Source organism: Sapajus apella, unplaced genomic scaffold (assembly GCF_009761245.1).
Source record: "Sapajus apella isolate SASKATOON/1434 unplaced genomic scaffold, GSC_monkey_1.0 scaffold34, whole genome shotgun sequence".
Classification (NCBI taxonomy): domain Eukaryota; kingdom Metazoa; phylum Chordata; class Mammalia; order Primates; family Cebidae; genus Sapajus; species Sapajus apella.
In genome coordinates this window covers 7,871,715-7,884,348 of record NW_022436974.1, presented here as the reverse complement: position 1 = coordinate 7,884,348, position 12,634 = coordinate 7,871,715, and the positions used below count along the sequence as shown (strand labels likewise).

The window sequence follows — 12,634 nt, the reverse complement described above, 5'->3', positions numbered from 1 at the left end:
CCCTCATGTTTGCAGGTCCCACCTGCTTCAGATGTTCCTGGTGATAACGTACATGTTACACTTGTCAGGGCTTTCAAACTAAGCTGTCTGAGGAAGGTCTTATGATTCGTGGCTTAGATCCTGTCTCTGAATAAAAAATCTGTGAGTCCTTTAAATCTTCTTGTCAGTTCCTCGAACTGTTGATGTACTGATTAATATGTAAACTACTGATATTGAAAAGAAGACTGACTTGTTTCTGAATCATATGAACTTTATTTTCTTGTGCACAAAGCACTTTAGCCTGTGTGTTGTCATCTGCAGCCAGTGACTGTAACCTCTGTACTGTACCCTCCGAAAACCCAACTCTGATATGAGGGGTCCTCCTCCCTTCTCCTAAACTTTCTTTTAAAAGCCTTCCAAAGTTTAATAAACTTTGAAACATGCGCAACTTTGTTGGTAAGTCTTCTTGGGTGGATCCTCACATTTACCTTCCAATCAATCAAATTATTTCCACCTCAATAGCCTTAATTTCCGTGGACACTGGTCAGAGCATTTCCTCCTTTCTTCTTCTTTTTTTTTTTTCCAAATATTTTTATTGCATTTTAGGTTTTGGGGTACATGTGTGGAACATGCAAGACTGTTGCATAGGTACACACATGGCAGTGTGATGTGCTGCCTTCCTCCCCATCACCTATATCTGGCATTTCTTCCCATGCTATCTCTCCCCAACTCCCCATCCCTTGCTGTCCCTCCCCTATTTCCCCCGACAGATCCCAGTGTGTGATGCTCCCCCCGACCCCCGTGTCCATGTGTTCTCATTGTTCAACACCCACCTATGAGTGAGAACATGTGGTGTTTGATTTTCTGTTCCTGTGTCAGTTTGCTGAGAATGATGGTTTCCAGGTTCATCCATGTCCCTACAAAGGACATGAACTCATCATTTTTGATGACTGCATAATATTCTATGGTGTATATGTGCCACATTTTCCCTGTGCAGTCTATCATTGATGGGCATTTGAGTTGGTTCCAAGTCTTCGATATTGCAAACAGTGCTGTAATGAACTTACGTGTGCATGTGTCTTCATAAGACAATGATTTATAATCCTTTGGATATATACCCAATAATGGGATTGCTGGGTCAAATGGAATTTCTATTTCTAGGTCCTTGAGAAATCGCCATGCTGTCTTCCACAATGGTTGATCTAGTTTGCACTCCCACCAACAGTGTAAAAGTGTTCCTATTTCTCCACATCCTCTCCAGCATCTGTTTTGTCCAGATTTTTTAATGATCGCCATTCTAACTGGCTTGAGGTGGTATCTCAATGTGGTTTTGATTTGCATTTCTCTAAAAATCCGTGATGATGAGCATTTTTTCATGTGTTTGTTGGCCTCATATATGTCTTCTTTTGAAAAGTGTCTGTTCATATCCTTCTCCCACTTTTGGATGGGTTTGTTTTCTTGTAAATCAGTTTTAGTTCTTTGTAGATTCTGGATATTAGTCCTTTGTCAGATGGGTAGATTGCAAAAATTTTTTCCCATTCTCTTGGTTGCCGGTTCATTCTGCGGGAAGATCCTTGCGTCAGAGGGTGGGCCCGAGGGGCGCGGGATGCAGCCGCGCCCACCCCGCCCCGCGTCAGCGCGTCTTCCGGAAACTCCACGCCTCTGGGTACTCGGTTTCCCCGGCTGGTTCCGGAAGAGTGCGCCGCCGCTGGCGGAGAGAGCGCTCCTGGCCCGCAGTCCGCTTTAGTCTGGGCAGCGCGGAGGGGCGGGCCGGAGGTTCAAGCGCCTGCGGGCTCGCTGGAGAGGCTCGCGTCTGAGTGCCGCGCATCCCCGGGACTTGCACGGGCTGAGCCCCCGGGGTGGGACTGCGGGAATCGGAGCGCCCGGGTCCCCGCCCCGCCCCGCCCCGCCCCGCCCGCCGCGGAGGCGGCGAGCGCGAGAGCCCAGCGGGGTCGCTGCGAGCGGGAGGCGCTGAGACACAAAGGCTGGCGGGATTTGGGCGCAGTCGGGGAGCGGGCAAAAGGAAAGCGAAAGCTGCGCCCCAGGCCGGTGACAGAGCGAAGGCGCCGCGGAGCTCTCCAGACGCCGGCGGTACCCAGACCTGCCTGGCTGACCGCGGTGCGCCGCAGCCATGGCCATCGCCCACCTGGCCACGGAGTACGTGTTCTCGGATTTCTTGCTGAAGGAGCCCACCGAGCCCAAGTTCAAGGGGCTGCGACTGGAGCTGGCCGTGGACAAGATGGTCACGTGCATCGCCGTGGGGCTCCCCCTGCTGCTTATCTCCCTGGCCTTCGCCCAGGAGATCTCCATTGGTAAGCCTTGCCTAGGTCGGAGGGGAGGGCCATCTGGGTCTGGCCGAGTGAGCTGCGATCTTACGATTTTACGGCTCATAGGCCCAAGTCTGGGCACGCCCAACTGTGATGGTCGTAAATGTCAGGTACGATAGTGGCCCCGATTTTATAGTCGAAAGTGTTCTTTGCTCAGGTGTTTCATTGGTACCCTTGTCTACGCTGCTTGCATCCCTGCTCCTCAGTTTTCTTGTTCCCTAAGAGCCACTGATGGGACTGTGGCTTACAGTTCATGTCCCACCTTTAGAACCGGCACCTTGCCACCAGCTTTGCCAAGAATAGCTGTGTCCCTTCTTTTCTTCCCTGTCTCCTACATACTTGTCCAGCCGCCTAAAATATTGTACCAGAGAAGTTCCTGAGTGGCCACATGGAGAATGTGAAGATCAGTGTTCCAGGAGAAGTGGGTTCTTTCACTGTCTTACGTTTAATTGGTATTTGCTGAGATCTTAGCTCTGCAGGGTTGTGAATGATAGGAAATATTTGCACTTGGCAGGCCTTAGAAGGATCCTTCATTTGGACAGTCTTATGAATGTGAGATGAACAAGTCCCCTTCCTGTAAATTCTCATTTGAGCTTCATAGCTGTTGTTTGAGATTGGTAAGTCTGGTGGTTTGGGCAGGATCACGTGGCTTCGTGGCTGCCCTTCCTCATCAGCTGTTCTGACTTTCCACACAGGAGAGCGTTTTATTAATCAGGAGGAAGGTAGTGCAGGAGGGTTAACTACAGTTCCCTGGCTGAGGGAAGAGAGAGGGCCTAGTGTGGCTGGACTTTGGGGAAACTTTTGTCAGAGGGTGGGTGGGATTTGGATAAACAGGAGTAAGACCTTTGTTAAGGTTTTGAGATGGCAGAGAATGTTTTATGTTCCCGGAAACAGAGACACAGTGACTGTCATAGCCGGCAGGAGGATTAGTCGAGTGTCCTTGGGATCTGAGAGTGAATACGGGCCTGGGTCAGCCTGGAACAGAAGAGTATAGACTGATGGTTTCAGAACTGTGAAGTTTATTGTTTGAGCAGAGGACAGAGTGGTTGAAAACAATAGCATTAAGTAAATACTAGCCTGTTGCTGGCATATAGGGTTTGGGAAGAAGGTGAGAGGGTGGGACCTGGAGGGCCAGGTGCCTTAAAGCAAGGAGTCTGTTGAAGTCCTGTGCACAGATGGTGTGAATGGAAGAAAATGGGTGGGTGATTGCTGTAAGATCAAGAAGTAAATAAGCAGCACGTGAGTACCTAGCGGGTAATAGGCCATGAAGGGCAGTACTAGTCAAACTTGCTGCGAAGGCTGTATGTCTGGGTGAGTGGAGTGTGGTGTTGGGGGTGATGGGAATAGTGAAGTTGAGGGAAGAGTTGGTTAGGAAAGAGTGACGATGAGTCTGATTTTGCAGCCTGCAACACTAAGTTGTTCAGTTTGGCAGGAAGCTGCCAAATTCATCGTGGAAAATTAGTTTCTAGTTTTCCTGCTCTTTGCATAGGCATAGTCATTGGGATTTTCATTCACTTTCCATTTGACAGTGAATTGAGGCTTCCAGCTGAAAGGAAAACCACCAAATAGCGTGTGTCCTGGAGATAATCTCTCCCTTCAGTCAACTCCTCATCGAGTTGTGTGCTCCTCAATCTCCTGGCTGTGTGCTGAACTCAGTGCTGACCTCCAAGGACCCGGGAGTAAAAGAGGCCTGGTCCCTGTCTTGGAGGTGCAAGTCTTGGGTCCCTGGTTGGGACAGAAAGGCAGGAAGGAGGAGTTGATCGCCCTCTGTGACCAGTCTCCACCTCTGGCGCATGTACTAGAGGGACCCCTAAGGCACCTGCACTTGTAATGCCTTAGATACATCTAAATTGGTGGGCTGCCTGAGAGGTAATTTTGGGTGATTGGGGGTGGTTTTACCTAGCAAGGGTGTGAGCTCATGCTGTGTGCATAGCACTGTTGTGTGCTGAGGGAGATGGGAAAGGATTTTGAGACCTTGTTCTCACCCTGCCCCCTCTCTGGCCTGTGGCAGTTTACTATGCAGTTGGGCACTAGAACATATCTGTTAGCAGGTAACGTCATTCAGCTGTGTGTAATTCAGTATCCAAACAGGTGTTGAGCTATGAGATCCGGACTGGTGAAGGTTGGCAGGCCCTTGGGTGAGGTGCTGTCGAGCGGAGTCCCATGTTTTCTGAAGTGTTTTCAGGAGTTCGAAGAGAGGACAGACATGTGGGATGAGGTAAACAGAAAAAGGGAAGACCTATTAGATCTGGTATACATTTAGATAAAACCAGAAGGGCTTTCGAGAGGTGGGGAGAGGTACATAGATTAATACACGGAGTTGGTACAGTGGGAGGGATCATGTCCTGCAGCATTTAATTTTGTGTGGTTAGCAATGTGCACTTAGCAAAAAACAAACCAAAAAAGATAAGAATGACAATAAAGGGAAAGCAAAGTAATTGAAGTGGAGCTGGCACTTTGCCCACCATATTGGTCAATGAACACAGGCCCCAGGAAGACATTGAGATAAGGCCTGCAGACTTAAAACATGGCTTCATCCTCCCTCTGTTGCTAATTACTCCCTCCCTCTCTGGTGCTTGGAATACTCTTTTGTTGAACTTCACACACAGCATTATAATCTATCTATGTGTGTTTTGCATGGCCATTGAAACTACTCTAAACACGTGTTGAGTGAATGAAAGGTGATAGCTTTGGCATCATCAGATGTTGTTTATTGATTCTGGTGTGCATGATACTATACCTTGGCAATGGCATGTCAGATACACATAGGACATAGAATCTGCCCCCTGGAAGCGCGGTCTTGCAGAGAAGTTGAATGCATAACCCTCCTAATGCAGGATTTATGGAATCTGGGCAGTGTCAAAAGTGTGAACTAAAGCCTGGTGCTGTGGGAAAGCAGGAGGGGATTCTTCTGACTGAGGAACGGTGAGAGTTTCAGGGCAAAGTGGACCCCGGAGGCAGGATTCCGAGTGTGTGGAGCAGCATTGGCTGAAGCTGAGATGTGTGAGACAACATGTGGCCATGGGAGCTTTATCAGCACAGTCACCTGGAGAGGTGGAAGCCAAAGTAAGTAAGTGTCCAGGGGCTCCACATGAAAGAGGGCACAGCAAGTCCCATTGTTTTCCTGTTAGTGTTGGGCTGTGTGTGTATAAAATTAGAAACTAGAAAATCAACTGTAATGACGTGTTTTTCCTTTTCCACCTGTATGATAAACTAGTACATATAAGAATTCAACTCTTGTGATAAAAATCTCCTTAAGCATGAAATAAATTATATTTTCCAGTTACTTTCCAAAAACTAAATTTCCTGTCAACCGGTATTTTGTAAAACAGGATTCAAGTTGAAACTTTGTGGTGATTTTTCCTTTATAGGAAATTTTCTTTGTGCAGAACACGCGTAGACAGGTTATAATGCTCTGTGTGAAGTTCAACAAAACAGTATTCCAAGCACCAGAGAGGGAGGGAGTAATTATCAACAGAGTGAGGATGAAGCCACGTTTTAAATCTGCAGACGTTATCTCAATGTCTTGTTTACTTTAAAGAAAGGATTTTTTACTTTAAAGAAAATCCATTAAATCAAAAAATGTGCATGGATTGTGTTTCAGATTTCAGAGCAGGTTCCCTGTTGGGTTGGGAGTGTTGCAGGTTAGAGAGAGGGAATGTCCTCATATGAGAAAATACGTGGCTTCATAGTCAAGGCTTCCCTTTAGGCTGGCCTGTTCTCTCACTGTATTCAGCCAGTCCTCGGAGGTTCTGGCTTCTTGCCTCCCACAGCAGCCCACACCGGTCCCACGTGGTAGGCACTGGTGTGGGGCTGCCCGGGGTGGTGGGACTCTGCCTTGTTCATTCAGCAGATCTTCATCTGCCTGTCCACAGGTTGAGGTTGACTGTAGAAGTGATGTGGTCTGGAGGGGCATGGTAGGGCTGGTATCGCGGTCGACGTGGAGGGCAACTTTGGTAGTCTTTGCAGCAGCCTATGGTGTGCAGCCACTCATCGGTCCAGATGTGCCCTGTGATAGTGAGAATTGCAAGCAGAAACACTTGAGGGAGTGGCCAGGAGACTCATTCTGAGTTGTGGCTGAGAGCATTTTAAGGTTTTTGGACAGTGAATACTAAGGAGTGAATATAAGAACTAAAATGTACACCTGTCTGCTTAGGCCTGATACTTCTACTCAGCATTTCTAAAATACTGCAGGCCTGCCTCCGCTGAGATTCAGCTGGGTAGGGGGAAAATAAGTGACACACAGCAGAAGACAGTTTAAATTCAATTGTGACTTTGGACTAGAAAGGCTGTGTGGTGGGAGCCAGAGAAGAGAGAATCTAGTTTCACCAGCCCTCATTTTTTCTTCCTCCTGCTGTCTATCGTGTCTTGCCTGCAACAAGTGCTCAATAGAAATTTAGTGAAGGAAGTGCCAGTGCTCACTAGGGAGCTCTCCAGAAGGGCTGGGCTGAGGGAATGGTAGGGGTGTTCTGGCTAAGGGTCTCAGTTGCTTGGAAGTGAGCCCTTTGAGTGCCATTTAATGATACAAGTGCTGTCCTGGGTCAGGCCCGTCCTGCCCCGCTCCCAGACACCTGCCTCTGATGATAGCAATAAAGGATGTACGTCATCATCATAGGTAAGTGGTCCCACTTGATTTGTAAACTGAGGCTATATTGCAAGTGCCTCATTCTTTTTTTTGTGTTGTTTTTGTGAGAAGGAAAAATCTGTTCAAAGTGCAGAATGGCTGTACTGTGGAAGAAGGACGTGTGTGATCTGTGAGGCTTGGGTACCCTGTGGGCGTTACTGTTGTGTAAGCTGCTGAGAGATGGTACCTGGAGGCCCTTTTTGCAGTAGGAAAAATAGCTCCTTAGCTACCACGCCCTTCTGTGCTACTCATTTCTATCCTCTAGACCACAGCACCAGTTTGGGCCCTTGTTAACTTCTCCTTTGCAAAACTTTGACAGCCTGTTACCGAGCCTCTCCATGTCCACGGTCTGCATTCCAATCCATTCCATGCATGGCTGGCAGATCAATCATCTTAAAGCACAACATCCTTCATATTCCTCCCCTCCAAAACCTCCTAATGCCTACTGAAAAAAGTCTGAACTACCTCCTCTGCCCCAACCTTTTCATGTCTGACTTGCCCCTACACCAGTATCTGGTGGCTCTACATCCTATTTCCCAACAAGTTCTCCATCTGGCTTCTGTTTTATGTTTATTAAAAGCGGGGTGACATCATCCCGAATGTAAAAAAAACTGCCAAAACTGAGGGCAGTTTACGCAACTGCTGAAACTCTAGCACGTCTGCTCTCAGGTGCCGCTAGAGGTGCAGCACATTTCATTGAGGGGAAGAGGTATAGGAAATAGCTGGGCAGCAACTGTGCAGAATGTAAGCATGATAGCATGGTGTGACCTTCAAGCTCTGACATTCTACAAGTATTTCTCTAAACTGTGGAAGAAACGAATTCCCTAAGTGTGCTGCAGTTATGGACTGAATGTTTGTGTCTCCCAACCCCAAAATTCATATGTTGAGGCCCTGATCCCCAATGTGATGATAATTGGAGAGCCCTTTGGGAGGTAATTACATTTGGATGAGGTCACAAGAGTGGGACCTTCATGATGGGATGCCCTCAGAAAAAAAGGAAGAAATCCCTCTTTCTCCCCGACCTTCCCTCTAACTCCCTTTCCCTCTCACTACTCCCCCTTCCTCTCTTTTTCTGTCTTCCTCTCTCCGCAAGTGTGGCCACAAGGAAAGTTGTGTGAGTGCGGAAGGAGAACATGGCCATCTGCAAACGAGGGAAAGAGCTCTCCCCAGACACTGAATCTGCCGGCACATTGATCTTGAACTTCCCAGAACTGTGATAAATTAATTGTCGTTTAAGCCACCCAGTGTGTGGGATTTTCTTACAGCAGCCTAGACTAAGACAAAACCGTCAACAGACCAGAGTTTGGATGGGATTCATCTTCGAGGCGTCTTTTGACAGGATGTCCTGTGCCCTGGGCTTAGGGCTGTACAAGGTCTAAGGCCTCAGGGGTTGCTTTAATTCCTTGGTGCCTAACACATACCCCCTAGGAAGGAGAGCCTGGGAAGGAAACGTCTCCTGCAGGGATGTTTCTTGCCCTGAATCTTGCTGGCTGGACCAGGTGGGCAGCTAGGGCAGCCAGTAGTTTACTAGGGAAAGGGTGTCTGGTCAACTGGGGACCCTGCCTCCTTCCCCAGCTGCCCTCCCAGTGGGCAGCCACAGTTCTGGGCATAGAGGGACTTGGACTTTCTGAGTTAGTTAGTGTTGCTCTTTTGCTCTCATTATAGGGCAGGCATTGGGCCAGCCCCAGCGAGCCAAAGGACAGATATAACTGCAGCTGCTTCCAATATCATTTACTTGGAGTTCCCCTTTCACTTCCTGCAACTGAGTCAACAGCTGGGTGCCTTAAGTCATCTGCTCTGTTATGGCTGAATTTAGGCCTGTTTTTGGGAATACTTTCAGGCTGCTTTTCAGCATGTACCAGCTGGCAAAGCAGATCGATTCTTTTCAGGATTGTCTATTAGAGTGAGTCAATATTTAGGGTTTCATGGCATGGCTTCTATAATAGCACATCTTCAATTCATACTGAGAACCAAGAGAGACTCCTGACCCCTCCAGAAGGATGCTTGCTATCCAGAGACTCTACTGTTGGATACATGTTTTACTTGGTTAATGTTTTTCTTGTACAAGTAGTACCTAAATACATTATCATGGTAAAGGATTCATAAATCTCTTTCACCATGTGCTGGAGGTAGGTGGACACTTTGTGCAGCCTTAGTGCTGCACTTTCTCTGCATTAATATAAAGTGTACACCTTATTTTTAAAAACAAATTGAGCATACCATAGTGGTTTGCTTTTTCTCACTTAGAATGTTTGGAGAGCTTTCAGTGCCAGTACATAGGTGTCACCTCAGTGTTTTTATCATAGAACAGCATTCCATAGCTTAGAATATTCTTATAATTTATCTAAGCCATCCCCTAATGATGGACATTTGCATTCTTTCAAAATTTGCACTCACACATAAAGCTTGTTTGCATGAAAATCTTTGTAGGTATTTCTTTCCTCTCAACAGTGAAAGGAAAGGAGACTGCAGCAGTATTGGTTTCCAGGAGGATGAAATCATTTTCCAGAATAGTTTTGCATTCCTGTGTTCCTATTTGAAATAAGTAGAAAAAAAAAAAAAACACTGCCCTGTACACCGTCCAGCCCTAACTCCCTCAAAATATGACCTCATTAGAAGTTTGGAAGAGGCATTTTTATGTGCTCTTGGTTTTAAGAAAGAAAGGGCCTCCTTCGAGGGGTAGAATTCCAACTTTAAGTTAAACTTCATGATACATATTCTCATAACACTCTAAGCTTCATTCCTAACATTTACCACAACTTGAAGTTAGGTAATTACTTGCATAATTATTTGTTGAATACTGTAAGTTCATCGAGGGCAGGATCATCTGTCCTTAAAACTTGATACATAGAAGTATTAGGCAGTTCTCACTTTGCTATGAAGAAATACCTGAGAGTGAGTAATTTATAAAGAAAGGTTTATGTGACTCATGGTTCTGCATGCTGTACAGGAAACTTAGAGGCTTCTGCTTGGCTTCTGGGGAGGCCTCAGGAAACACAGTGATGGTGGAAGGCAAACAGGGAGCAGGCATGTCTTATATGGCAGAAGCAGGAGCAAGAGAGAGTTGTGTGGAGGTGCTACACATTCCTTAACAACCAGATCTCATGAGAACTCGCTCACTATATAGGACTGGGGTTGGTCCAGAACCATTAATGAGAAATCCACCCCCGTAATCCAGTCACCTCCTGCCAAGCCCACTTGCAACATTGGGAACTTGACATGAGATTTGCTGGGGACACAGGTCCAAACCAAGTCAGTAGGCATTCTTTGATAAAGTGTGTGTAAATAAACAAAACGGAGATGTTGGTAAGATTTTAGTCTTTCTCAGACCCTCAGTATTGTATTGTCTTTAAAATGGGATATTGTGTGTACTGAGTCAGTGTTGAAAAAGATTTCCATCAAAAATATTTGGAGACTCTATATAGTGGCCTTGGAGCTGACTAGAAAACTATAATAAAGTAAGAAATATGAATTGACAGATAATAAGCAAACATTTAGTAATAATGAGAATAATGATGAGAGTGGTTAAAAATATACTAATCTGTATATTATTTCAAAATAAATAGACAAATTACTTTGTGGGGAAAGAGTTTGTCTATTATTTGGAAATAATGGACAAATAGACAAACTACTTTGTCTATTGTTTTGAAATAGACAAAACCTCACCACCCGTAGGACCTTCATGAACTCTAGGTTTGGATTAGTAACATCCTTTTAAAAAACCATGCAAACACCTTCCTTGTCAAACCCCTAACTGAGGCAGTGAGAGCTTGGTCTAAAGTGGGGAAGGGAAGGCAGTTTGGGGGCATTTGCCCTGGCCAAACTTGGAACTCTGGGTGAGGCAGGCCCAGCTGCATGTCGTGGGGTTTCTGGGGGCAGCAGGGAGACATGAGTTGCTTGGGGAGAAGGGACCTAAAGAGAATCTGCCATCTGCTTGGTACTAGGCACACCTAGTTCTGTGGGGGATGAAAGGGGTGGTGGGGAGTGGATTCTTTTTTTGTTTAATAAATTCTAAACCTTGTGCTTCTTTTTAAAATATAAATGTTTATATGTGTATATTATTATATAAAGATAAAACTTATTGTGGAAAATATGGAAAATACAAAAGAGAAAATAGCAGTAAATCTATAATACCACCACAGATGACCATTATTCTTAGTATATTTTCCCCCAGGCTTTATATATACATATATATATATAGAGCCAGTAACTTTGTATTTTATTTATTTATTATTTTTATGTATTTATTTTTATTACACTTTAAGCTTTGGAGTACATGTGCAGATCGTGTAGGATTGTTACATGGGTATACGCATCCCATGGTGGTTTGCTGTATCCATCCCCCCTTCACCTACATTAGATATTTCTCCTAATGTTATCCCTCCCCAATAGCCCCACCCTCTGCTATCCCTCCCCTAACCCCCTACCCTCAAACAGGCTCCATTGTGAGATGTTCCCCTCCCTGTGTCCATGTGTTCTCATTGTTCAACACCCACTTATAAGTGAGAACATGCTGTATTTGGTTTCCTGTTCTTGTGTCAATTTGCTGAGAATGATGGTTTCCAGCTTCATCCATGTCCCCGCAAAGGACACGAACTCATCCTTTTTTATGTCTGCATAGTATAGTATTCCATGGTGTATATGTGCCACTGTTTCTTTATCCAGTTTATCCTTGATGGGCATTTGGGTTGGTTCCAAGTCTTTGCTATTGTAAACAGTGCTGCAGTGAATATATGTGTGCATGTGTCTTTATAATAGAATGATTTATGAATCTTTGGGTATGTATTCCATAATGGGATTGCTGGTCAAATGGTATTTCCATTTCTAGATCCTTGAGGAATTGGCACACTGTCTTCCACAATGCTTGAACTAATTTACACTCCCACCAACAGTGTAAAAGCATTTCTGTTTCTCCATATCCTCTCCAGCATCTGTTGTCTCCAGATTTTTTATTGATCGCCATTCTAACTGGTGTGAGATGGTATCTCAATGTGGTTTTGATTTGCATTTCTCTAATGACCAGTGATGATGAGCGTTTTTTCATACGTTTGTTGACTGCATAAATGTCGTCTTTTGAGAAGTGTCTGTTCATATCCTTTGCCCACTTTTTAATGGAGTTGTTTTTTTCTTATAAATCTGTTTTAATTCCTTGTAGATTCTGCGTATTAGCCCTTTGTCAGATGGGTAGGTTGCAAAAATTTTTCCCCATTCTCTTGGTTGCTGGTTCACTCTGATGATAGTTTCTTTTGCTGTGCAGACGATCTTAAGTTTAATTAGATCCCTTTTGTCTATTTTGGCTTTTGTTACCAATGCTTTTGGTGTTTTAGTCATGAAGTCCTTGCCTATGCCTGTTTCCTGAATGTTATTGCCTAGGTTTTCTTCTAGGGTTTTTATAATGTTAGGTCTTATGTTTAAATCTTTAATCCATCGGGAGTTAATTTTTGTATAAGGTGTAAGGAAGAGGTCCAGTTGCAGCTTTCTGCACATGGATAGCTAGTTTTCCCAACACCATTTATTAAACAGGGAATCCTTTTCTCATTGCTTGTTTTTGTTTGATTTGTCAAAGATCAGATGGTTGTCGATGTGTGACATTGTGTCTGAGGCCTCTGTTCTGTTCCATTGGTCTGTATCTCTGTTTTGGTACCAGCACAATGCTGTTTTGATTACTGTAGCCTTGTAGTATACTTTGAAGTCAGGTAGTGTG

The 12,634-nt window shown here is 45.2% G+C and overlaps 1 protein-coding gene across 1 annotated transcript in view; it reads left to right on the top strand.

Annotated features, from left to right (window-relative positions):
- Nucleotides 1–1,754: 1,754 nt before the first annotated feature.
- Nucleotides 1,755–12,634, top strand: part of PANX1 (pannexin 1) — an 85,317-nt gene continuing 74,437 nt past the window's right edge. Inside the window, exon 1 of the mRNA XM_032295758.1 lies at nt 1,755–2,291. Coding sequence (XP_032151649.1) covers nt 2,111–2,291 — 181 coding nt within the window. The 5' untranslated portion in view covers nt 1,755–2,110. The remainder of the gene's footprint in view (nt 2,292–12,634) is intronic.